Genomic DNA, 25,457 nt, shown 5'->3' with positions numbered 1-25,457 from the left:
GCCTCGCTCTACAAACGCGCGGCGCCGGGGGCCTTGCTGGGACTCACCTGGAACTCCAGCCCGTAGATCACCGGCGCGTCGTCCTCCATGCTGCGGCCGCTCACACGCTTAACGCCTGTCCCCAGAGCGGACGCGCCCCCAACTCAGCACCCATTCATTCCCTCCCGCCCAGGAGGCACCGAACCGGGAGCTTTTCGGGCCTAACTCGGCTCCCGTAGGCCACACTTCCTGTGTTTTCCTGATGCGTCATCAGTACGCTCCTCGCCGGCGGCCAATGGCAGCGGCACCGGGCTCGTGCGCATGCTCATTTGATTCCATCCGGGTTCTCAACCCTCCTGACCTCGGGAGGCGGACGCGGCGGGGAGGAGCGGGGACTAGAGCCAGTGGGGTCGAGAGCCGGGCGGGTAGAGCGGTGGGGGAGGGTCCCGGCGGAGGGAAACCGGAGGTGGCGGAGGGGCGTGGGCGGGGCCCCAGGGCCTCGCGAGGTCGTCACTCCGCCCCCAGCCCGTAGTTTTGGGGCATTGAGACGTCCCATGCTGGGAGCCCTTCGCGCTCCGTAGCCCACAGAAAACCGCTCACGTGGAGCTGTGGCGCTGCCCTTTATTACCGTTAGTACTTTGCCCAGCGCGGGGACTGATGCTTTACAGAAGCCGGCTTAAGGTTCTCCTCTCTAACCCTGCGACTAGGGTGTCATACTTGCATTTTAGAGATGAGAGGCTGCAAAATTGACCAACGGTTGAGGACATGGAGGTCGTAAAGTGGGAAGCTAGGATGTGTGCCCGGTCTGACTCACCTAGGCTCTGCACAGGGTGCTCAAGGTCAGGAGCCACGCTCCTCAAGGCGGCAGGCATGCGGCAGTGTCCGCACTGGGGGCAGGGGCGGGGGGAGGATGTACTACCAGTGCCGTTGAGTGATGCCTGGCGCCACACCTCTGGCAGGGTCTGACCTGCATTTGACTCTAAATGGGAGCCTGCTGGGAGACCTTGGGTTCCCTGGGCATCTCCAAGCATGGAGGACTTAGCACTTCCAAGGCACCTCCCTTGACCGACCGTGTCCTTGGCAGTCACAAGTGAAACTGCATGGAGTCCCAAAGTGCCATAGCAGAACCCCTTTCACTAAGCTGAATTCCACTGGTTTAGAAGACCACGCGCTTCTACAACTGATTTTTTTTCTCTCTACTGTTAATCAATCTTCTTGACAAATGAGATGTCATTTCACACCTGTAAGGATTCCTGGTAGCAGAAAGTCAAAAAATAGCACGTGTTGGCAGGCAGTGGAGAAAAGGGAAGGCTTATACCTGTTGGTGGGCATGTAAATGGATACAGCCACTGTGGAAAACAGGTTGGAGTTTTCTCAAAAACTTAAAAATGGAAGTACATATGTTCCAGCAATCCCCCTTCTGGGAGTCAAAGGAAATAAAACCACTATGTCAAAGAAATATCTGCACCTTATGTCCAGAACAGCCTTAATCACAGTAGTCAACACGTGGAAAAACCTAAGTGTCAATAGACAGATGAATGGATAAACCAAGTGTGGCATTCACACGTGCTCCCCCCCCCACACACACACACAGTGGAATATTACTTAGCTTTGAGAAAAGAAGGAAATCCTGTCATTTGCAACAACGTGGATGAGTACGGAGGACATTCTGTTATGTGAAAAAAGCCAAACAGACAAATACTGCACGATTACACATACATGTGAAATGTGAACAAATTGTGTGTGTGTATGTGTGTATGACATTGTTGGAGAGAAGCACCGGAGTGTCTCAGTGGGTCAAGCATCCAACTTCATCTCAGGCGACTATCTCACAGCTGAGTCGGAGCCCTGCGTTGGGCATTGGGTGCTGTGCTGACAGGTCAGAGCCTAGAGCCTACTTCAGATTCTGGGTCTCTCTCTTTCTCTCTCTCTCTCTGCCCCTCCCCCCTCAAAAAGAAATAAACATTAAAAAAATAATCATTGTAGCAGAAGAATGGAGCTTACCAGAGGCTAAGGGGGTGAGAGGAATGGGGAGATACTGATCAAGGGATACAAGTTTTCAATTATGGTGAATAAGTTGTGGAGACCTACTGTACAGGTGTCTATAGTTAATAATAATGTGCCCTATACTTGAAACTTTCGAAGAGATCTCAAGTGTTTTCATCACATATGTATAAAAAAGGTAAGTATGGTGGATACGCTAATTTGCTTAATTGTGGTACTCATTTCACAATGTATACATGTGTCATGACATCACATTGCACACCTTAAATATATACTGTTTTTATTTGTCAAAACTAAAAAAATTAATCAGTTATGAAAGGAAGACAAAAATGGCTTTGCTCGGTTGTATGCCAGCGCCTCACGCCCTGGCAGGCATGGTTAAATTTTGATGGATAGCTGTTGGACGGATGAGGAGTCCTCAGTGATTACAGTAAAAATCAAGGAAGCAGACCCACAGATCTGAGCATCGTATTCATCGTCTCCGATTGCCTGAGATTAAGTTGTGGAGCTAAGAGAATGCAGAGTCTTTATATTGCTGGATTAAATCTACCTACCTACTACTGGTATTATTCCTACCAGCTTTACGGTTAACGTTATTATTACACAAGTACAAATGCACAGCTGAAAAAGTAGAAAATACTGATAAGCACAAAGAAAAGTCTCTAAAAATAAGTATTTCTTGGGTCCTTTGGCCAGAAATAAAAAAAAAGGGGCCTAATCCTCTCTCTTCCACCTACCCTCTGGCCCAGGTTTCCCTGTAACCTGAGGATCAGGCTTAGTTCCCTCCCTATCCCGAGGGTTGTGGTCAAGCATCCCCGCCCATTCCCCCGCCCTTCGCATCACCTTGGTGCGCACGCTCCGCCCACCGCAGCACGAACCGGAAGCGCGCGAAGCAGCCGGCTCCTGCACTGGGCATGCGCGGAATCAGACCGACCATCCAGCGTGCGCAGGCGCAGAAGCCGGAGAAGGCGCCGGGTCGAGTCCCTCCTTCCGGTATTCATCCACCTTCTCTCCGGACTCTGGTCGCGGCCGCCCGTGACCGCCTCTCCAACCCCAGTGAGCGGGTGGCAGGTGAGACTCAGGGCCCGGGCTGTGGGGAGGGAGTCGGGTCGTCCCTAACCACAGCCCCGCCGGTCCTGACCTCAGCCCCTCGCTGGCTTGTCCCCTGGCCGGTCCTCCCGCGGGGGGGGGGGGTGTCTCTTCTGTGTCTCCCCGTTGGGGAGCTCCTCTCCGGGGGCTCCTCCTAAGGGACTCTTGGGGGGGGTGTGCTCCCCGAGGTCTCCTCCTTGGAGGGCTCCTGCAGGTCCCAGCTGTGGCACTCAGCAGCTCGGCCCTGAGCAAGCCCCTTAATCTGTCTTCTTGTGGGTCGGCTCTTCTGTGCACGGACATGACCTGCCCACCCAAACTCGGTATCGTGCGGGTAAAATGCGGCGGTTTGTGCGAAAGCACAGACGCCAGGGTGAATGTTGCCTATTATTACACATCCTGATCCCTCCCAAAGCAGCCTTCGGGACGGGACCGACCGATAGTGTTGTACACCGTGAAGACTGACAGCCTTTGTTGTAAAAGAAACACAAGGCTCAAAGATAGCTTCTAAAACGTGTCGGTTTTTCTCAAGCTTGGACACAAAAGTTTAACCCCAGTGACACTTGGACCTACGGTTTCTACCTTTTTATGGTGGTTGGAAGATAAGGTGTCCTTCTATCCAGATGCTTTACTCCTGGCTTCTTTTCGTGCATTCAGGACATGGTACCCAGTGACAGACCAGGCACCCGGCCCACTGTGGTGGGGTGGGAGAGGCAGAGGAGTGTGCAAATAGGATACTTTAGCGGTGACATGTCTCACCCCGTCCTCACGTTCTGTGGTTGCTAACAGGATCTTCACCAGTCCAAGAGCCCGTGTTACCGCTGTGCTTCATCATTAAAGTCACAGTTACCGTGCTTGTGTATACGTAGCTCCTTACGGTGTAAAAGTGCCTGTGCACCAGTCACTGGTTATTCCTCGTTACCCCAGTGTGCAGTCTAAGAAACCAGGACTAAGACGAAGTTACTCCTCAAAGGTCACTTAGCAGGGAAGCTGGGACTCTAGCGGTTCTTAACAGCTTGCGTCCAGTGCTCTTCCTGACTCCCCCCTGCTGCTCTGGATCATGATCTGTCCCAGCAACCTCGCAGGGGGAGCAAAGGCGGAAAACCTGTGTTGAAATTCTGCAGCACCAAATATTGTCAGTGTGACTTTGGCCAGATCACTTGGTTTTCTCTGCTGCGTAATGGACGTAATAGTCCTTTATAAGTTGGTCCTGAGGATTAAATAGGACAAGACATGTCAGGGCATGTGGGTGGCTCAGTCAGATAAGCGTCCGACTCTTGATTTCCACTCAGGTCATGATCCCGGGGTTGTGGGGTCGAGCCCCGAGTTGGGCTCTGAGCCGAGTGTGGAACCTGCTTGGGATTCTCTGTCTCTCCCTCTTTCTGCCCCTCCCCTGCTTGCTCTCTTTCTCAAAATAAATAAATATTTCAAAAAATAAGATAATAAATGTAAAACGTTTCATCTATTGTGGGTGTTCTTTACATGGGGGTTTTTGTAAGTCTATGCTAATTAGATTTCCACTATATGACATATATTTTCACGGAAATAGGGTTTACACTATTGCAATCTGGTAAAAGACTTATAATTCCAACATCATGTCCACAAAGGGGACCTGCCCTATTGTAGTTTCAGTTGTTCTTAATGAAACTTTTCAGTTCTCAAATAATCACTTGGAGTTAGTACTTAAAAAAAAAAAAAAATCTTAAGGCATTAATTAAGGGCCTGGTGCAAAGCACTCACCTGAACAGAAAGTCTACTTCAGTTGCTACCATGTTGATGATCACATAAGCTGAGATGTCTATGGTTTAATAAAAATTATTGAGTCAATAATAGGAGTAATTATAGTACACACAAATCAAAAACATACCTGTGCTTTCCCGTTTTTTAACTATGCAATATGAAGACCCCATGTAACATTCATGAAGATACACAGAGATCGAGTGCACACCTGGCCCAGTCTTCTGCCCACAAGCATAAGAAATGGACAGTCGTCAATGGCTTTCTCACGTGTCCCTCCCTGATCAAACCTTCCCTTGGCACCACCCCCAGCTCCCTCTCCAGATGAATTGAGTATTAGCATCACCTTGCTTTTGCACTTGTATTCCTAAAACAATGTATTGTTTAATTTACATGTTTTTGAATTTTACATAGAAAATCATACTGCTTATTTTCTAGCATGGCCCATTCATTTTACATTTAATGTTCCATTTTCAGTATGCTGTTTATTGTGCCTATGAGCAGTGCTTGTGTCCAGTGTTTTTTTTGTTGTTGTTGTTTTTTTGATCTTTGGAAAGCGGCTGGTACTTTGTTTGGATTTGCTGTTTATAAGCATTCACAGTTCTAGCTTATGGTACCACGTGCAGGAGTCCCTCTGTGAAGCATAGGTCGTGGGACCTCTTACTATCCTCACCGGGACTCTTCAGAGTGAAAAGAGGTACTTAATGGAATGTAAGAAACAAAGCAGGTGAACATACAGGGAGAGGGGGAGACAGAAAGAGGGAAAGGAACCGTAAGAGACGCTTAGCGATAGAGAACAAAATGAGGGTTCGTAGAGGGAGGTGTGGGGGGGGGGATGGGCTAGATGGGTGATGGGGATTAAGGAGGGCACTTGTCCTGTTGAACGCTGGGTGTTCTATGTGAATGATGAATCACTAAATTCTGTTCCTGAAAACAAAAAACAAGGTAGTTAACTTTACAGTAACCATATGCACAAAGTGGAAGCATCCTGGAAAAGTCAAGATGCGTGGCTGTGGAGTCACAGGATATGTGCTTGTGAAATGTGTATCCTTTTCAGCCTGTTCAAATCTTTGGCCTGTTTTTCTGTTGGGTTGTTTATTGTCTGATTGAGTTCCGGGAATTTTTATCCATTCTTCGTATTAATTAAGAAATCTGACAGTACCCAGTGTAGGGGAATGTGTTGAGCAAGAATACTTTCACACTGCTAACTACCCATGTAAACTGGTACAAACACTCGGGAAGGCAGTTTGGCATTTTCTAGTAAGGAAGAAGGCGTGTATTCTCTATGACCCAATGTACACATAACATGTATTTATTTTATTTTAGAGAGAGAGTGTGTAAGCAGGGGAGAGGGAAAAAGCATCTTAAGCAGACTCCACAGAGCTCAGCACAGAGCCCCACGCGGGGCTCCACCCCACGACCCTGGAATCGTGACCCGAGCTGATACCAGGAGTCAGACGCTCAAACAACTAAGCCGCCCAGGCGGCCCCACACGTAACGTTTAACAACGTGAGGAAATTTGTTTGTGTGCACCAGGAGACGTGTATAAGAACGTTCACAACGAAAAAAAAAAACTAAGCAAAATGTTGTTTGAGGAAGTAAACGTGTAGGAAATGAAAAACAAGAGTGTGACAAATTTCAGAATATTACCCCTAAACGGGAGAGGAGTAAATGTTAGACTGTATTGTCTCAGCCACATGTTATGAATGATTTATATCCACTCAAAGTTTGTTGGAAGTTATTTACAGGAAACGTACCTTTAGAAGAGAAGGGGGAAAATAACAAGAAAAGAACCTTGTAAGGTCTCCAGCTGAGAGACGTAAGAAAACTCGGGAGGCTCACAGGCTATCCTTTTCTGTCCGGAATCACCCCTCCACCCCATGCCATAGTGCTGATTGCTCAAGTGAGTGTGCGAGTTACTTAGTTTTCTCTCTGTGGTTGCCTAGGGCCGGGTTCCCGAGAGCCTAGTGGTCTGAGTTACCCTGCTGTCTGACACGGGAGCACACCGTGAGTATTGGTTCCTGGTCTGCAGGGCATTGCAGGCAGCCCATTGGCAGTGGTTTTTTATAAATACGTAGTTTCTATTCAGAAATTAGGATTAACAATACAGTTTTTGCTCTGGATTGGGCAGCGTCTTTGTAAACCTTTTCACTAGGAAACATTGATTTTCTAAATTGGATTGGATAAGAAGTGAGGTTTCTGAAGAGAATCAAAACATAGTTACAAACAAGTACTGATTTGAATGTTGCTTTTTAACTTAGCTTTTTTCTTTTGAGAATATTATTTCTTTTTTTTTAATTTTTTAATCTTTATTTATAATTTTTGAGAGAGAGACAGTGTGTGAGCAGGGGAGGAGCAGAGAGAGAGGGAGACACAGAATCCGAAGCAGGCTCCAGGCCCCAAGTTGTCAGCACAGAGCCCGACATGGGGCTTGAACTCACGAACGCAAGATCATGACCTGAGCCGAAGTCGGACGCTCAACTGACTGAGACACCCAGGTGCTCCGCTGAGAATATTATTTCTTTAAAAACATTTTCGATATGGGGCGCCTGGGTGGCTCAGTCCGTTAAGTGTCCAGCTTTGACTCAGGTCGTGGTCTCGTGGTTCATGAGTTCGAGTCCCGCATCGGGCAGTGTGCTGACAGCCTTGGGTTCTATGTCTCCCTCTGTCTCTACCCCTACCCCACTGGTGCTCTGTCTCAGACTCTCAAAAATAAATAAACATTAAAAGATAAAAAAATAAAAAATTCTTTGGAAGTATAAGTAAATGAAAATAAAAACATCTCAGGTAAATTGGCAAACCCAGTTGCTGTGTCAGAGCGTTGTATCCTTTGTCTAGCTGTTCTGCGGAAAAGTTACATTCCCACTATCAATAAATAAGTTTCCCCCCAAATTCCCTAAGAACTGGCATTTCTAAAAATCCACCTCTTTATAACCTTTTTTTAGATCATAGTTTCAGTCTCTGTTTCTTTACTGCTGAAGTGCTGTTTCTTGCTGTAAGTATCCAGTCCACATAACGAATGGGTCTCGCCTAGTAATTAGCCTTCTCTTATCCTGTGCCTTGTGGGAAGTAACTCTGTTACCTGTGGACAGTCTTTCCTACGGGACCCTACTCAGTCCGTCTTGATCTAATACATACAGATTAACCTTGACTGGCAGTTATTTCTGTGTATTTTAAGAGTAGAACGTTCTCCACTCTTCCTGCGTGTGAAGAAAACGCTGAGATTTTGCCACTTCCGATATTCTTTACCTTTCCCTGTAATTATACGTATCAGACCTTTTCTCATACCCTACGTTATTCTACAGTTAACCATTAGTGTGGTGTTGTGATTTCCGGAGTTCCCGTCTGAGCCGTTTTGTTCTGAGACAGGCTCGGTCCTGGCACCAGCTGCGGTCACAGCATCTCTGTACCAGGCGCGGCACTAGGGCCGGGGTCCTAGGTCCTCACGAAGTTAGGCAGGAAGGGCCAAATTCCACTCCTGGCAGGGTCACCTACAACCAGTGATTGCATTTTTAAGTACCCTCTACACCCAAGGTGGGGCTCGAACTCACAACCCTGAGATCAGGAGTCGTGTGCTCTATCACTTGAGCCAGCCGGACGCCCACTACCAGTGGTTTTAGATGAGTCCTGCCACTGCTCTGATTCTCGGTGTCCCCTTCCATATGTGAGGGCACGACGGCATCTCGTTCAGCTTCTGCAGAGGCGAGAGGAAGTCGTGTTTGTTCCCGTCCTGCACGTGACGGCACGTGCACTCTTCATGTTCCCCAGGCAGCCTCCAGTCCGCCTTGCTGTGAAACATTACCAGAGCAAGGCTTTTGTTCCTTGTCCGTTGTGTTTTTGACTCATTTTTAGCTAATGATCGGAGAGATGTGTAATAAATAGGGAATCGGTAACTGACAATGCTGGACAAGACACTTCTCCAAAGTGCTCAACTTTGATTATCTGCTTTAAAATGCTCTTGTTTGGGGGCACCTGGCTCACTTGGTTAACATTGTACTTTGGCTCAGGTCATGATCTCACGGTTCGTGAGTTCGGGCCCCGCGTCGGGCTCTGGGCTGATGGCTCGGAGCCTGGAGCCTGCTTCCGATTCTGTGTCTCCCTCTCTCTCTGCCCCTCCCCCGTTCATGCTCTGTCTCTCTCTGTCCCAAAAATAAATAAATGTTAAAAAAAAATTTTTTTGGGGGGCGCCTGGGTGGCTTGGTTGGTTAAGCATCCGACTTCAGCTCAGGTCATGATCTCACGGTCCGTGAGTTCGAGCCCCGCGTCGGGCTCTGTGCTGACAGCTCAGAGCCTGGAGCCTGTTTCAGATTCTGTGTCTCCCTCTCTCTCTGCCCCTCCCCTGTTCATTCTGTCTCTCTCTGTCTCAAAAATAAATAAATGTTAGGGGCGCCTGGGTGGCGCAGTCGGTTAAGCGTCCGACTTCAGCCAGGTCACGATCTCGCGGTCCGTGAGTTCGAGCCCCGCGTCGGGCTCTGGGCTGATGGCTCAGAGCCTGGAGCCGTTTCCGATTCTGTGTCTCCTTCTCTCTCTGCCCCTCCCCCGTTCATGCTCTGTCTCTCTCTGTCCCCAAAATAAATAAACGTTGAAAAAAAAATTAAAAAAAAAAAAATAAATAAATGTTAAAAAAAATTAAAAAAAAAAATTTTTTTTTTAAATAATAAAAAAGTCGTCTCATCTAAAGACCATGCTTTGTGAAGACCAAGAAGGCATTTTATTTTTTCCTAGAAAAACCCTCATCTTTCTCAACTGGGATTTGTTCCCTATAAGAATAGAACTATATACGGTAACGTTTGCTCAAAAAGTCCTTTAGGAAAAGGAGGCATTTTCTTTAGACGTTGAACTCTTCGTTTCATTTTGTGGCCTCTCCCGTCCCGTGTCCACACAGCATTTCAGCTGTAACTGGCCCTGGTTTCTCAACTTACTAGCGGCACACGTTGAGCAAGCTGCATGAGCTCCACAGGCGCAAGCCTCCTCATCTGCCCGATGGAGTAGGTCTCAGGGTGGTTCTGAATCCAGGAAGAATGTACACGCACAAATCTTAGATCGGTGCCGAGGGCCCGGTGTGTGCTAGTAACTGGTCCAGTTTGCTGCTATCAGCTCTAGCAGTCAGCGTGCCTCAGGGAGGATGTGGAGAGATTATTACAGGTTGGAAGAGGATGTCTTCAACTGAATCTTAAAGAACACTTAGGGTTTAAAGAGCTGGAGACCTCACCCCTTTAGGATGGCCAGTGTCAGAAAATAGCAGGTGTTGTCAAGGACGCTGAGAAATCGAAATCCTTATGCACGGTCTCACAGAATGCAACCACTATGGAAAACGCTTTGTTGACTGTTCAAACAACAGTTAAAAATAGAATTGTCGTAAGATTCAGCAATCCTGCTCCTGGGTGTATACCCAAAAGAATTGAAAGCGGGGACCCCGAGATGTTTGTACACACATGTTCCTACCAGCAGTCACAGTAGCCAGTGTGTGGAAGTGACCCAAGTGTTCATCAGTGGATGAGTGGATTAAAAAAATGTGTAGACACAGTGGGGTATTGTTCAGCCTTAAATAATCAGGGAATTCTGACATACGACCACCTGGGTGAACCTTGCGGACGTTACACTGTGTGAAATAAGCCAGTCACAAAAGTACCATGGCGTCCCACTTAAGTGAAGTACATAGAGTAATGAAGTCCAGGGAGTCATGAAGTAGAAGGCGGTTATCAGAGCTGGCAGCAGGGGTGGGGAAGGAGGGCCCCGGGAGGTGGTGCCTAATGGGAACATTGTTTCAGTTTGCAAGATGACAAGAGTTCTGGGGATGGACGGTGGTGCTGGTTGCACACTGAATGCACGTGACACCACTTAGTTGTAAACTCAAAAATGGTTAAGACGGTAAGTAATATAGATGGGGTGTGTCTTTTACCGTGATCAGTCAGTCAGTTGATAGATGGCTGGAGAAATGGAGTCTTTCGAATATGTAACTGACAAAGATTTTCTAATAGACTTAATTTTTTGGAGCAGCTGGAGGTTTGCTGCTAAATTGAGCCGGGGGTTCAGAGGTTTCCCGTGTGCCCTGTGTCTCCCCCACAGTTACATGCGGTGCACCTGCATGGACACATCATTATCCTCCAGAGTCCACGGTTTACCTTAGGGTTCACCATTGGCGGTGTGCCTTCCTTGGGTTTGGGCAAATGTATGATGTCATGTGGCCACCATTTGTCTGTAAGTTTAAGTCAGCTCAGTAATGACGGAGGTGGAAAGCTGATGAGGTTGGTTCATTTCTGTCTTGGCTTCAGGACCATGGAGAACGCTAACGGTGCCAGCCAGAGCGCGGCCGAGGAATCTCTCCCGGCCGATGGGCGAGCCGGGAGCACCACTCCGCAGGGAGAACAGGGCCAGCTCCTCTATCATGAGGAGACCATCGACCTCGGTGGAGACGAGTTTGGGTCTGAAGAGAACGAGACTATATCGGAAGACTCTAATCATTTTGTAGATAAGCTTAATGAGCACATGATGGAGAGTGTCCTCATTTCTGACTCTCCTAACAATAGCGAGGACGACACAGGTGAGCTGGGCTGTTTGCAGGATGTCGTGGAGCCTGCAGACGATCACGCTGATCCCAGACCGGAAAGTCTGGTGGGTGAAGGAGCAGTCGACGCCCTGAGCAATGACACTGGAAGCGACGGAGACGGGGGAGACCGCGCATCTAAAGGCGGCTCTGACGTGACCCCCGACCCAGAGCTCGAAGAAGTAAAAGGTGCTCCCGCCTTGGGAGAAGAGGGTGCCGAGGACCCGGGCCCGGAGGGGCCGGGGCACAGCCCGCCTTGCAGGCAGTCCCCTCGTGACGAGGAGCCCGTGCCCGTGTGCACCATTTTCAGCCAGTCGTTCGCCCGCTCCCAGCCGCCCCTGCTGCTGCAGGACGGCTTCCAGTCCCAGATGGTGAAGTCTCCGAGCTGTGGCGGTGCCAGCGACGCGGTGGCCAAGACCCCTCCCCAGGCGGTCCAGCCAAGCCCCAGCCTCAGTAAATTCTTTGGTGACCCCGGCAACTCTAGTTCCTTGGCCTCGGACTTCTTTGACTCCTTCACCACGTCCACTTTCATCTCCGTCAGTAACCCCAACGCGGGCTCTTCCGTTCCCGAGAAACGGTCTTCGCTCTCCACTCCGGTGGGACCGAGATCCCCGGGTTCTGCTGCGCCCTGTGTCTCCCCGGGGATTGAAAAGTCAGAGTCCGCCGTTCCCACGGCTTCCCTAGAAATTCCTCAGTCTCCAAAACCGTTTTCCCAGATCCAGGCCGTGTTTGCAGGGAGCGAGGACCCCTTCGCCACCGCCCTGAGCATGAGCGAGATGGACCGGAGGAGCGATGCCTGGCTCCCCGGGGAGGGGACCCGGGACATCTTGATTTCAGTGGCAACCCAACAGTACAGCACGGTGTTCGTAGACAAGGAGAGCCTCACCATGCCGGGCCTCAAGTTCGACAACATCCAGGTAGGTGCGGGCCGCCTCGCAGGGCACTTCCCAGTGAAATAGGTCGCCCGTGTCCACATCCGGCTCCTTTCCATCTCGTTCTGTTTTCCCCGGCTTCTCACTCACCCCCCATTCGTGTGTGTGTGTGTGTGTGTGTGTGTGTGTGCATGTATGTATACACACATGTAAAAACGCCTTCAAGGACTGAAAAATCTGCCTTGTCCGGCAATTCCTAAAGTTCTCATTTTGAGAGTCCGCGTTATGTCTCTAGTCAATTTGGAACTCCGTTGATTTCCCTAATAAAATGTGTTTAAGGCACTAATCAGAGTCTTGGAAGTGAACGCCCGCAAGGTAGATAGTTACATCAGAATTCTCAGAAATAGCTGTGAACCTTGTGTGAGCACGTTATTTGTGACATTTAAGCTTCAGCAAATAACCCCCATTCCTTTTTTTTGTTGTTTACCAAATAATGTGCTTTATGTAGGAAGAGGTTTTATACATTTCATTAAGAAAAATATGAATGGCCCCCCCCAAAATAAAAAATCACAAAAATGTCTGAACGTTCTAGAGAATAAACAGTAACATAGAAAAGTTCAATCTAGTAATCCAAGACAATGAGATTATTTCCATTTTCCATTATCTTATTTTTTTAATGTTTATTTATTTTGAGAGAGAGAGAGCGTGAGTGAGGAGGGGCAGAGAGAGGGAGGAAAGGAGCGAGGCAGAGACTCCCAAGCACGTGTGCGTGTGCACTCTCCCTAAATAAATAAGTAAACTTGAAAAATAAATAAATAAAATAAAATAGCAATGATGAGATAACAGAATTTTTAATGAGATTCTTACTAAATTTGAAAGCCTGAGTACAAGATGGCCTGAAGCGTGTGCAGTGCGGTAAAAACGTTTACACGCACGACACGCACACGACACCTACTGGTACGGTCAGGTCGCCGGCTGGCGGTTGCAGCACATCGGGCAGATCGCAGGGGCGTCGTCAGCTGTTGCCCGGCCCGGTGCGTGGGGGGCGCCGCCCCGGCCAGGCTGCAGCCACGTGTCCTGCGCGTGTGTGTCCTCCCGGAACTGGAGGCGGGACCGGCGGTCTCCCGCAGCCCCGCTGCACACACCTGGCTGGGTCGGAAAGCCCGGTGCGTGTTGGTTTATGTTGGTAAACCTTGGTGAGCCGCTGAGCCCGGGACGAGTGCCCCACTGGGGACGTGGAGCCCTTAGTTATTTTCTAGGGCCCGAGAAGCGCGAGCCCACAGGCTTTGGACACTTCGCGTGGTGGTCTCGACGGCTGTTCAGGCACCAGACCCACACTTGCTGCGCGCGTGCTGTCGACGGGGCGGTGTTCGAGGCGTCCCCTCCACCCGCTCAGGCTGAGCTACCGAACATGCGCTTACCTTTGCGGGATCTTTCTAACGCATCCCACTTACGGGCTCTGAGTCCAGGGGACACTGGGACCCGTGGGATTAGGTTGACGTTTCCACACGGTCCTTCCCTGGCCCCGCGTGCATCCGCTGTACCTGCGGTGGGGCCTTCATGTTCTGCCTCTTGTCTCCTCCCTGCCCCCTTCCTGGGGTCTCTGTGCTCTGCTGCTCGGTTCCCGGGACCTCGGTGGGACCGGCCTCCCGGCGCTTCCTCTCCAGAGAGTCTGTGGTTTGCAGTTTGCTTCTCCCACTGATTGTAATTCTCTCCCGGTTGGCAAGAGGCCTGGGGTGAGCGCGTGACGTTTCGTGGATGGGGCCACGAACGCTGAACACGGGGCAGGCTGGTTAGGGTCAGACCGTGACGGTCGTCCTGCCCAAAACGTCAGTCATTCTTGAGTCAAGAAACACGAGCACCGAAGCTCTCTGCTGGTTGCACCTGGACTGAGTCACGTAGGAGACCCTGGCATAGGTCCTCCCCCGCTTTAAAGCTGCTGTGACTTCCCTCCCCAATTCCACGCTGCTAACCGTGAAATACCCAGAACGTTCCACGAGTCAGCAAGGGCTCGGGAGCTCCCACTGCTTGGGCAGAACGCGGGGGGACAAGCAGGAGGCAGTGTTTCTTCCTTTATTTCCTGCAAGAGTCCCTCCGTAACGTCTTGGAGTTCACAGCGGCTGTTTCGGGAACCTCGTGGTGAGTTGAAATTTGAACGAAGAACAGTTCCCAAAATACCTTTGACCCTCCCACGTAACAAATGTGCTAGATGTGTGTTTGCTTGTGTATCACCCTTCAAAGAACCTTTCATTCCCAAAACAGACAAGGAAAACCGTACGGTTAACCTTGAATGGACGGGCTGGTGTATTCGCCAGAAGACGGAAGATTGGCTTTTCTGTTAACTTTCTGTGCACACCAAGCTTTTAAAACCATGTCGCGGGGGCGCCTGGGTGGCGCAGTCGGTTAAGCGTCCGACTTCAGCCAGGTCACGATCTCACAGTCCGTGGGTTCGAGCCCCGCGTCGGGCTCTGGGCTGATGGCCCAGAGCCTGGAGCCTGTTTCCGATTCTGTGTCTCCCTCTCTCTCTGCCCCTCCCCTGTTCATGCTCTGTCTCGCTCTGTCCCAAAAATAAATAAAAAACGTTTTAAAAAAACAAAACAAACAAACAAAAAAAAACCATGTCGCGGATTTACCCGTAACTGAGTTTCGCCTTCGTCACTGTTACTATCGCAGACTTGTTCATGCACAATCAGCTTTCTAAAGCACTCAAGTTTGACATTTTTCCAAATTGCTCACCTATTGGTACCTAATTAAAAATTGCCTTCCTGTGGGGTAAAAGTTGAGAAGATTTTTAATTTGTTTCTTTACAAAGTGACATCCATGGCAGTCTGCGCTAAGTTAGCGGCTTAAAGGTGAGCTTGCGTCACACCATCCCACCAGAGTGATGTCAGGAGGAGGACAGGCTCTTTTAGTTCATTGTGGTCGTCCGTGACCTCTGTTCTGGTTTTTTTGTGTTGTTTTTTTTTTAATGTTTATTTTTGAGAGAGAGACACAGAGTGTGAGTGAGGGAGGGGCAGAGAGAGAGGGAGACACAGGATCGAAGCAGGCTCCAGGCTCTGCTCAAACACAGGGCTCAAACCCGCAAACCGTGAGATCATGACCTGAGCCGAAGTCGGGTGCTTAACCAACTGAGCCCCCCAGGGGCCCCGTGGCCTCTGTTCTTCAAGAAGTAAATCGGAAGTCTGTGGGGAAGTAGTTCAGAACGAGTAAGGAACGGAAGTAGAGAATCGTTTGCCTGGCGCACCTGACGCGCCTTTGGAGACTGGATCCTTCCACCACCCCCTCTCTTGTCCCTGGTTCTCTCCTCCCCCGCCCCTTTCCTGCAGTGGGATTTGACAGGAGTCCCCTCGGGGAAACCCACCGTCTACGTGAAATCGCCCTTCCGCGCCGTTCCATGTCCGGAACCTCCTGGAAGCCAAAGACGTACCTGTTACTCAGGACTGCCAGCTACAGATATTCTCAGCTTTAGTTGTGTGATCTTCATTTTCATTTTTAAAGGTTATTTTTTTTCTGGATGTGCAGTATGTTTACAGTATAAAGTTCAAGGTTGACAGATGTTTTTCCCATTTAGCACTTCAGAGATGCCCTTCCAACGTGTTCGGGACGTGAAGTTTATAATAATTTTTATCTTTGGGGCGTCTGGGTGGCTCAGTCAGTTGAGCGTTCCACTTCGGCTCAGGTCATGACCTCAAGGTTTGTGGGTTCAAACCCCACACTAGGCTCTGTGCTGACAGCTCAGAGCCTGCTTGAGATCCTGTCCCTCTCTTCTCTCTCTCTCTCTCTCTCTCTCTCTCTCCCTCTCTCTCAAGAATAAATAATCATTATTTTAATTTTCATCTTTGCTCCTCTGTACCTAAGTACATGTTCTCCTCCAGTTGAGTTTAAGATTTTATCCCTGGTTTCCAGCTGTTTGACCCTGACAGGCCTTCACATGGTTTTCTTTTATGTTTATCTTGCTTGGGACTCGACCTTGTTGGTTTGTCGTTTTCACCAGTTTGGGAATGTTTTGGTCCTTACTTGTTCAAATAGTTCTTCCGTTTTCCGCTCTCCCCTCTCCACTTCCGGGACTGCGATTCCACATATTATTTGCTATCGCCAAAGAGGTCACAGAGGATTTCTTTTTGCTTTTCAGTCTTTTCTCTCTTTTTGCTTAACGTTGAAATTCCTGCTGTTACTTTCTGAAGTCCATATATCTTCTCTTCTGTACTTTTTAGTTTGCAGTTGATGCTTTTCAGCGGAGTCTTCGTAGTTTTTTTCCTCCAGAATTTGCGCTTGGTTCTTTTTTTAATGTCGTTTTCTTTATTTGCTATGTTGAAGTTTTACTTTAGATTCTCAAGCACATTTATAATAGCTGTTTTAAGGTTCTCCATCATCTCTGTAATCTCAGGGTCTGTTTGTATTTCTGTTTTCTCTTGGTTCTGGGTCACACATGCCTGTTTTGTCACGTTTGTTATTTTTGATTAGAGGACAGACATTGTGGGTTTAGTCTTTTTGAAAGTCTGTATTTTATCATCTGCAAAAAGACATGTGCTTTGTCCTGGGAGGCAGGGAAGTCATGTGCAGATTTAGTTGATCTTTTCCAGGTTTGTTTTTAAGCTTCTTAGGGTGAGTTTAGAGTAGCTTCCACTGTTAGGTGACCTTTCTGACATCTGCTCAAAGCCTCAGTGTTCAGCGAGAGTGCCGCAAATAGCTGGCCTGACCTGGACATCTTCGGCCTGCGTGAGCTCTGAGAATCGTTCGGCTCCCTTGTCATCTTGCCCCATCTTCCAGAGTGTCACCCTGTGCACATACTGCTTAGTGCTCCACAGTGGGCTCAGGCTCCTTCTCAGGACTCCCCCCTGCACAGGGCTCCCTCCTTCCCAGGACTCCCCCCTGCACAGGGCCCCCTCCTTCCCAGGACTCCCTCCTGCACGGGGCCCCCTCCTTCCCAGGACTCCCTCCTGCACGGGGCCCCCTCCTTCCCAGGACTCCCTCCTGCACGGGGCCCCCTCCTTCCCAGGACTCCCTCCTGCACGGGGCCCCCTCCTTCCCAGGACTCCCTCCTGCGCGGGGCCCCCTCCTTCCCAGGACTCCCTCCTGCACGGGGCCCCCTCCTTCCCAGGACTCCCCCCTGCACGGGGCCCCCTCCTTCCCAGGACTCCCTCCTGCGCGGGGCCCCCTCCTTCCCAGGACTCCCTCCTGTGCGGGGCTCCCTCTTGCAAATTTCAGCCCCCTGAGCTTCTGGGAGCCCCGCCTTTGTGTCCTCACCTCAACAGGTTCACCGTGCTCTGCTTGGGACTCCTCCCCACACGGTGGTCCAAAAGCGCCTATGAATTCAAGAGTTCAAATCCCCTTCTCCCTTCTCGTAGAGCCCCGTCCTTTTCCGTGTCTGAAAGCTGTTGCGTCATCACTCTTTTACTCTGGGACAGTCCAGTCCCCGTTACTGTGGAACAGACAGAAGCAGAAGTCACTCAGCCGCCTGCGTTCTTCACACACTCACAGACGGGCCTTTCCTCGGGCCCTCGTCTAAGTTTGCTTACCTGAGTTGAGGCACGTCCGTGTGGAAGATCTGGAGAGGCCGGTGCAAGCCGCTCTGTGACAGTGTCAGACTGCTTTCCCTGGAAAAGCATCTCTCAAATTCCGATTTGTTTAGGGCCTCACAAGAAAAGAGGTGTAGATTTGGTTTTGATTCTACAGCTGTATGGAAATACAGTTCACATGCCACACGGTTCACACTTCTCACGGTTCGCTGGTTTTTAGCCTTCTGAGAGGATTATGCAGCCATCACCACCGGTGTTCGCAACGTTTGTGTCTCCCGAATAGAAGCCCAAATGCTTTCACCCTCCCTTCCCGTCTCCCCCGCCCCAGCCCAGCTCCGGGCAAGCGCTGATCTCTGTCTCTCCAGATTCTCCTGTTCTAGACGTTTCCTACAAATGGGATCCCACAACACATGGTCCTTCCTGACTGGCTTCTTTCACTCGGATGACGTCTTCAAGAGTCGTCCGTTTTGTAGCACAGACGGGCCCCGTTCCTTTTTATCGTCGAATAGTGTTCCAGGTTATGACTGTTCACGCTTTACCTACCCATTCATCCCCTGATGAACATTTGACTTCTTTCCACTTTTTGGCTGTTATGAGCACTGCTCCTTCTGAGCACCCGAGAGCAGGTTTCTGTGTGGACCTGTTTCCTTTCCTCTTGAGTGCGTACCTCGCGCTGAGGAGCGGGAGCGCTCGTCACGTGGCAGCCTGTGTGCCGCGCTGCGAGAGTGTGCCGCGTTGCGAGAATGTTCCACGCTGCGAGAGTGTGCCGCGCTGCGAGAAGTGTCCCAACCGTCTTGCAGTGGCTGCACTGTTTTCCATTTTCCACCAGTTTGGGGTTTTGTTGACTTTTGTGTGTGTGATGTTGTTCGTTGGTGGTTTTGCTTACCCCGGGAGAGAACACACACCGGAGCGGGAGGACAGAAGGCTCCAGAGCCGGTCCCCTGGAGCCATGCACCGAGCTCCGTGTGTGCCGGGTCGGGCGCAGGGGCCGCTCCCTTTCCAGCATCGCTGCCCCACGGCCATTGTGTCTTCAGGTGTCCCAGACAGGAAAGCCTGTACTCTTGAGCCGGCTGCCCTGGCTTGCGTTTCGTCTTTGTCCACTAGAATCCAGGAGGGACTGCTGAACTGTCCCCTCTTTGCAGGAGGCGTGATGGCCCGCAGCCATCCGTGAGCAGAAATCAGCCGCTGCTCTGCACGCCACGTACAATGGCGGGGAGCAGGCATCCTCCCCGTCGCCTGCCCGAGTCCTGGCTTGTTCCCCTGCTGTCTCTTCACATTCCCTGCCCTGGCCTTGGGTGCACTAGTCCCTCACCTACAAGTTTGCCGATTTGGAGCGGCCCTGTCTCAGGTGCAGCGGCATGGCTCTGACAAAAGCCCGCAGTGGGGGAAGCTTGCATCCCTCTCTCCAGTGACCGCAGGAGGACGTGCAGTTAGGGGCCGTGGCCCCTGTGCCGTGATCCCCTCCACTTAGTGACAGCACCAGCAGCCCCCCCCCCCCGGGCTCTCGTGGGTGCGATATGTGTTTGTCACACAGATGCTCACGTCCCAGGAACTTCCTGTGCCAGCCGAAATGTCGACCAACAGAGTATTTCACGGGCAGAAGATTTTGCAGCGTGGTCTAGTTAACGGAGGCCATTGCAGGGATGAAGGGGTTAACATGGCCCTCCCTCTGCAGCATCAGGATGCGAAGTGGCCCTTTCCTGGCTCGCAGCTCCTCTGGCCCAGACGGAGTCACGTTCCCGCAAAGCTTTATGGAGCCATCTGGCTGAGCTCCTTTCATTCTGCCCTGTAATTGTCCCTCTAGACCAGTTAGCCACCTCTGTGGCTGCAGCATGGGAGGCATTCAGCCTCACTGTCTGAAGGCAGAAAGCCTTAAAACTGCCGCTTCTCCATCTTTGCCCCTGTGTATGCAGGAGGGGTGGCTCGGCGCCCGGGGCCACAACCAGACACGTGACCTGGAACCCCGCCAAAGCCACCCTCCCCCTTAATGGGGGAAGGGAAGCCACAGACCCCTGCACACATCGCCCGCACGGTGGTGCCTTTGAAGTGTCGCCATCTGGAACGATAATGAAAGATTACCCTTGCCGGCGCACACCGAGGGTAGGGAGACAGTAGGAAGGACCTGGGCAGTTGTAGGGTGTGCACACTGACTTTCTCCCCGTCCTCAGTCCCTGCGTGCTCTCCGTGCTCCCCTGCACCATTGGCATCAGCTCGCTGAGACGGAGAGGTTTTAGTCTTGTCCTCCTGCACACCTCCCCCAGGTCGGACGTCTCCATGGTCATTGCAGCCTTGGGAGTCCTTCCCCTCCTGGCCTGGCCAAACCACTGTCTCCTCGGCCCCTCCCCCTTCCATCTTCCCTTTATGTTTTTTCTTCTTTTTTGAAAATTTATTTTTCGGGGCGCCTGGGTGGCTCGGTCGGTTAAGCGTCTGACTTCAGCTCAGATCATGATCTCGCGATCCGTGAGTTCGAGCCCCGCGTCGGGCTCTGTGCTGACCGCCCAGAGCCTGGAGCCTGTTTCTGATTCTGTGTCTCCCTCTCTCTCTGCCCCTCCCCTGTTCATGCTCTGTCTCTCTCTGTCTCAAAAATAAATAAACGTTAAAAAAAATTAAAAAAAAAAAAAGAAAGAAAATTTATTTTTCTATCTAGGAATAACTGACACAGTGTGTTAGTTTCAAGTGTGTAACTCGAGTCACTATTTGTCCGTATCGTGAAACGATCACAGTCGGTCTGGTTTACATCCGCCACCTTCCACGGTTACGGCAGTATTTTTCTTGTGATGAGAACTTTGCAAGTACACGCCGCTGTCTGGTTCCTTCCGGCTCCGCACCGTCCGTTAATCCCCGCGCCCTGGTTGTGTGGTGATGGAAAGTTTCTAGCACCTGACCACCTGTCCCATTTGGCCTGCCCCCACTCCCCGCCCCTGCCTCTGGCGACCACCAGTGTGTTCTCTGTACCTAGAAGCTGCTTTGCTGCTTTGGTTTTTGTGTTTTTGTGATTCCACCTGTAAGTGATCACGATCATACAGGATTTGTCTCTCCGTCTGACTTATCTCATTTAGCATAATGCCCTCGGGGTCCATCCATGTGGAAACAGATGTCAAGATTTCCTTCTCTTCTCATGGCTGAGAACTGTGGCCGTGTGCAAATACACCCCCTCCTCTTTCCCTCTTCATCCGTCCACGACACATGGGTTGTTTCCACGTCTTCACTGGGGGAAATAACACCACTATGAACATGCAGGTGCAGACATCTCTTTTTTTTTTAAAGCAGGGGTGTATTTTATTTTATTTTATTTTTAATTTTTTAACGTTTATTTATTTTTGAGACAGAGAGAGACAGAGCATGAACGGGGGAGAGACAGAGAGAGAGGGAGACACAGAATCTGAAACAGGCTCCAGGCTCTGAGCTGTCAGCACAGAGCCTGACTCGGGGCTTGAACTCACGGTCCAAGATATCAAGACCCGAGGCGAAGTCGGATGCTTAACCGACTGAGCCACCCAGACGCCCCTCCTTTTTTCTTTTTAAATGTTTTATTATTTTGAGAGAGAGAAAGATGGTGAGCGGGGGTGGGGCAGAGAAAGAGGGAGACGGGGAAGCCCCAACAGGCTCCCTGCCGTCAGCACAGAGCCCGACTCGGGGCTTGAACTCATGGACTGCGAGATCATGACCTGAGCTGAAGCCAGACGCTTAACCGACTGAGCTACCCAGGCACCCCTTTGTTTTATTTTTTAATGTTTACTTTTGAGAGACAGCACAAGCAGAGGAGGGGCAGAGACAGAGAGATGGGGAGAGAGAAGGAGAGGGAGAGGATCTCAAGCAGGCTCCACGCTGACAGCGCAGAGCCCAGTGCGGGGCTCAGACTCCCGAGCCCTGGGATCATGACCTGAGCCGAGGTCGGCCGCTCAGCCCTGCACCCAGGCGCCCCACAGACATCTTCTCAAGTTGGTGTTTTTGTTTCCTTGGGACCAATGCCCGGAAGTGGAACCGCCAGGCCGTAAGGTGGCTGTATGTGTAACTTCTGGAGGAACCCCACGCTGTTCTCCACGGCGGCTGCAGAGTCCTAGGTCCCAGCAGCTGTGCGCTGGGCTTCCCTTTCCCCCACACCCTCGCCAGCCATCGAGTTCCACCTGCACCCCTCTGCCCTGTCCGTGGGGCGTCTCACTGGGGATCGGGTGGCAGAGGCCCGTGGGGCCCTTTTCTGGCAGACAGCACCCTCCTGTAAGCAGGGGGCCTGGCTGAACGGGTGCTGAAGGACCTGAGGGCGGGGGGACTCTTCTCACTTCCTCGGGCTTGGGGTGCACCTAGCCCTGGAGGGAGGGGCGCCCAGGCCACGAGTGATGTCTCTAGCCGGGTCCCAGAGGCCTTCCCAGAGACCCAGGCAAACTGGCACGTTGCCGAGGCCAGCCCACCTCCGCGCGGACCCGGCCCTTTGTCCCCTGTGATGTCTCTTCACCCCTCGGGGGCCCACGCGAAGCCCTCCTCCTCCTGGCGTGGTGGTATGTCTCCCGTCGGCCTGCCGCAGGGGGTGGGGATTTACCGCTTCTCCGCAAGGGCAGGTCTAAAATACACATTTGATCAAAGGCTGTGATGCTTCAGCATCTGGGCAGCTGAAATGTTACTACTGTAGGCACGTTTTAACCTCCATACACCGTTGGAGAGAAGAGGAATCTCATTTAGTTATGGGTTCTGGTTAGCTGAGTTTAATTAACGTTTTATTGTCTTGACATATTTTTCTTCCATTCCTTCAAGGGGGATGCAGTTAAAGACCTGATGCTTCGCTTCCTGGGTGAGAGAGCCGCGGCGAAGAGGCGGGTCTTAAATGCTGAGTCCGTGGAGCAGACTTTTGTCGGGTTGAAGCAGCTAATCGTAAGTTATGACGTGTTTGGTTTCGAAATTGTTTTTTATAAGTCCTGCCTTCCTTCCTTCCTTCGTCATATTTTCCTTCCTTCGTCATATTTTCCTTAGAGTCACTTACTCCGGATGTATTACCTAGAGCCCTTGCATAGAAATAAAATTTTGTTGAATTAGATACCAGTTCTGTGCAGCCAAAAGCGTCCCACAAACATACTTTTAATTAGTTAAAAAGCTATTATTTTAGACGATCAAATTACTCGAAGCAACATATACTTTGATTAAATATGCTTCATCAAATATAGTAACTAGAGAGAAATAATTTTATACTGCTTTTTTAAAACACTCCGTCGTCTCCACTTGGCTTAAAAGGTTTATTGTTGCATGGGTGGGTTCACCACAAATGCACACAGAAGTCCTTGTTCCTTAGCAGGAGTGAACTCGTGCAACTATCCAGGTGGAGATGTGGTCCCAGGTATTAACAGGAAAATAGTAATAGGAAACTCTCTGAGCTGCAGGCGTTTTAACATGGATGGGTAGATGCTTCTGGCAGTCTTTGAACCCCTGGGAATCGTATGCCCCCACAATTGCCTCTTTGTTGCACATCTTCTATCACGTGTACAGAAGTATGTGTCCTCCGAAAGGCGAATAAGAGTCACTTGTTTGGGTGGTCAGCAGATATTTTACATATAAAGCAATTAGAATCTAATTTCTTAGTAAGTGTAAATCAAATGCCTTATTGGGTTTCTTTTACTGATGTGATTCTGGAATTATTCCTATGCTAAGAAGCTTTGGGAAGGAAAGACGTGGAGCCACTCTGTTTTTGAAAGGGAGGGGAAACAACTTTTTAAATATCTACACACTTTATCGTTTGTTAATGAAGTCACAGGTCTTGACAGGTGAGCATTTCCGGGGCCGAACGAAGAGGTTCTTGCATTGTTGGGTTCTTGTCTTGGCCTTGACCGGCCTGGAAGCAGCCGCTGTAAGACATCGTCATGAGCGACAGGCCACACTAGGAGTGTCACCTGGTGGTGACCAGTTTGTGTTTTAAGTAAACGCTACTCCACATACAGGGCTTGAACTCATGACTCTGAGATCAAGAATCGCATGCTCTCCCAACAGAGCCAGCCGGGCGCCCCTGTAATGACCAGTTAGAAAAGTATACCTGGAACCGGGCACAGTCATCGTGACCAGTTTGTTCCACGGGCAATCTCGTTACCTGCTATGATTGTTTCCGCTGTTGGTAAATATGTACAGTGGGGGGCGCCTGGGTGGCCCAGTCGGTTGAGCCTCCGACTTCGGCTCAGGTCATGATCTCGCGGTCTGTGAGTTCAAGCCCCGCGTCGGGCTCTGTGCTGACAGCTCGGAGCCTGGAGCCTGCTTCGAATTCTGTGTCTCCCCCTCTCTCTGCTCCTAACCCACTCGCATTCTGTCTCTGTTTCTCTCAAAAGTAAACATTAAAAAAATTTTTTCTTAAGAAATAAATAAATAAATAGGTACAGTGGTTTGGGGTCTTTTCGTACATTGAAAATACTTAAAGCCAGGAGAGATTTTATTATAGTCCTAACAAGGAGACCTATTTAAGGTGGAAAATGTATTTATAAAAACTTATTACCAAAAAATATGTATGTATTTTTAAAAAGGGTGGGGGGGTTGCTTGGGTGGCTCAGTTGGTTGAGTGTCCGACTCTTGACTTCAGCTCAGGTCATGATCCCAGAGTTGTGGGATCGAGCCCTACATCAGACTCCATGCTGAGTGTGGAGCCTGCTTGGGATTCTTTCTCTCCCTCTTTCTCTAAAAAAAAAAAATTTTTTTAATACTTAAAAACAGTCATTACCTTGCCCTGGTATTTTAATTGTGTCCTAAAGTAATTCCTGTCATCATCAAGACTAGGAAAGAGTTTCAAAATGTATTTTCCTAAGTAACGTCCGTGCATTTTAAGACTGTAATTTACAGGGAAATGAATGTCATAGCCTGTGGAGGACATTTTAATCCCTGTAATAGTATCATATACAGAGTTAATGATTCCTTTTGAGTCATAGATGGGAAAGTTATGTACATACTGTTGGTTACTTGAGTGACTTTTATTGGACTATTTTTCTCATCTTTTAGAAGTCATCGAATTCCTGTGTTCAGTTTTTCAAAAAGAGTATATCTTATTTCCTAGCGTTAAAAAAAAAAAGGAACATTTATTTAAATTTAGATCTCTTTCTCATATCAAACTGACCTTATTGTCAGAGTTCTACACGTCATTTACAGTAACGATGAGATTTTTGTAAGAACTTAAAGTTTTACAGGGTATGTTTTAAATTGTAGTTATAAAAACCATTTCTTCACCAAACGCTTTTGACATCTCATAATGAGAATGGAGGAGGATCTCCAGGAAGGGGACTAGAAGGAGGAAAAGAATGAGATCGAAATAGCCAGAAGCACGGTGAGAAAATACAAAATTGTAATTTCAAATCGCAGGCCACGTGTAATCCCCAGTCGTGGCTCACAGGTTGCTGAGGGGAGGTCCCAGCGTTTTGAAGGAAGGGGGTACCTGCCATTAGAACTCAGCACTGCGCTGGGTCGTCCTGGCCCGTCCTTCGAAGAATCCTCTTCTCCCCTTCCTCCAGCCTCCCCCCCTGGCTCAGTGGTCAGGCTGCCCAGAGCTACGCAGGATGCTGGAAGGAGGGCAGTACGGGCCAGCCCTGCTAGGTCCCCATCACCTGTAAGGCCAGTCCAGCTGAAGGCCATGCTCTCTCGAAGCTGGAAGAAATAAACCGCCCACGCGCGTGTGCACACGCCTGGTGTGCATGAACAGGGATATGTCCCCTAGGCCTTGTACTTGGAACGTGTGCAGGGACAGACACTGGAGGA

At 50.0% G+C, this 25,457-nt stretch overlaps 2 protein-coding genes across 9 annotated transcripts in view; one reads left to right on the top strand and one right to left on the bottom strand.

Moving 5' to 3' along the window:
• The window catches only part of EIPR1 (EARP complex and GARP complex interacting protein 1), a 121,866-nt gene extending 121,633 nt beyond the window's left edge, over nt 1-233 (bottom strand). For all 4 annotated transcript variants that reach the window (XM_030311724.1, XM_030311725.1, XM_030311727.1 and 1 more), the window contains exon 1: nt 48-233. In XM_030311724.1, coding sequence (XP_030167584.1) covers nt 48-89 — 42 coding nt within the window. In that variant the 5' untranslated portion in view covers nt 90-233. The remainder of the gene's footprint in view (nt 1-47) is intronic.
• Nucleotides 234-2,935: 2,702 nt separating this feature from the next.
• Nucleotides 2,936-25,457, top strand: part of TRAPPC12 (trafficking protein particle complex 12) — an 85,773-nt gene continuing 63,251 nt past the window's right edge. For 2 of the 5 annotated variants that reach the window (XR_004343453.1, XR_004343452.1), the window contains exons 1-3: nt 2,939-3,054; nt 11,082-12,270; nt 22,494-22,610. Coding sequence is in view for 2 of the 5 variants with exons in the window: in XM_030311723.1 (XP_030167583.1) it covers nt 11,086-12,270; nt 22,494-22,610 (1,302 nt within the window). In the remaining 3 variants the exon portion in view is untranslated. Of the gene's footprint in view, nt 3,055-11,081; nt 12,271-22,493; nt 22,611-25,457 lie in introns of all 5 variants that reach the window. The other 3 variants (XM_030311723.1, XM_030311721.2, XR_004343454.1) reach the window with 3 other exon arrangements.

Source organism: Lynx canadensis, chromosome A3 (genome assembly GCF_007474595.2).
Source record: "Lynx canadensis isolate LIC74 chromosome A3, mLynCan4.pri.v2, whole genome shotgun sequence".
Classification (NCBI taxonomy): domain Eukaryota; kingdom Metazoa; phylum Chordata; class Mammalia; order Carnivora; family Felidae; genus Lynx; species Lynx canadensis.
This window is presented reverse-complemented; position numbering and strand designations above follow the sequence as displayed.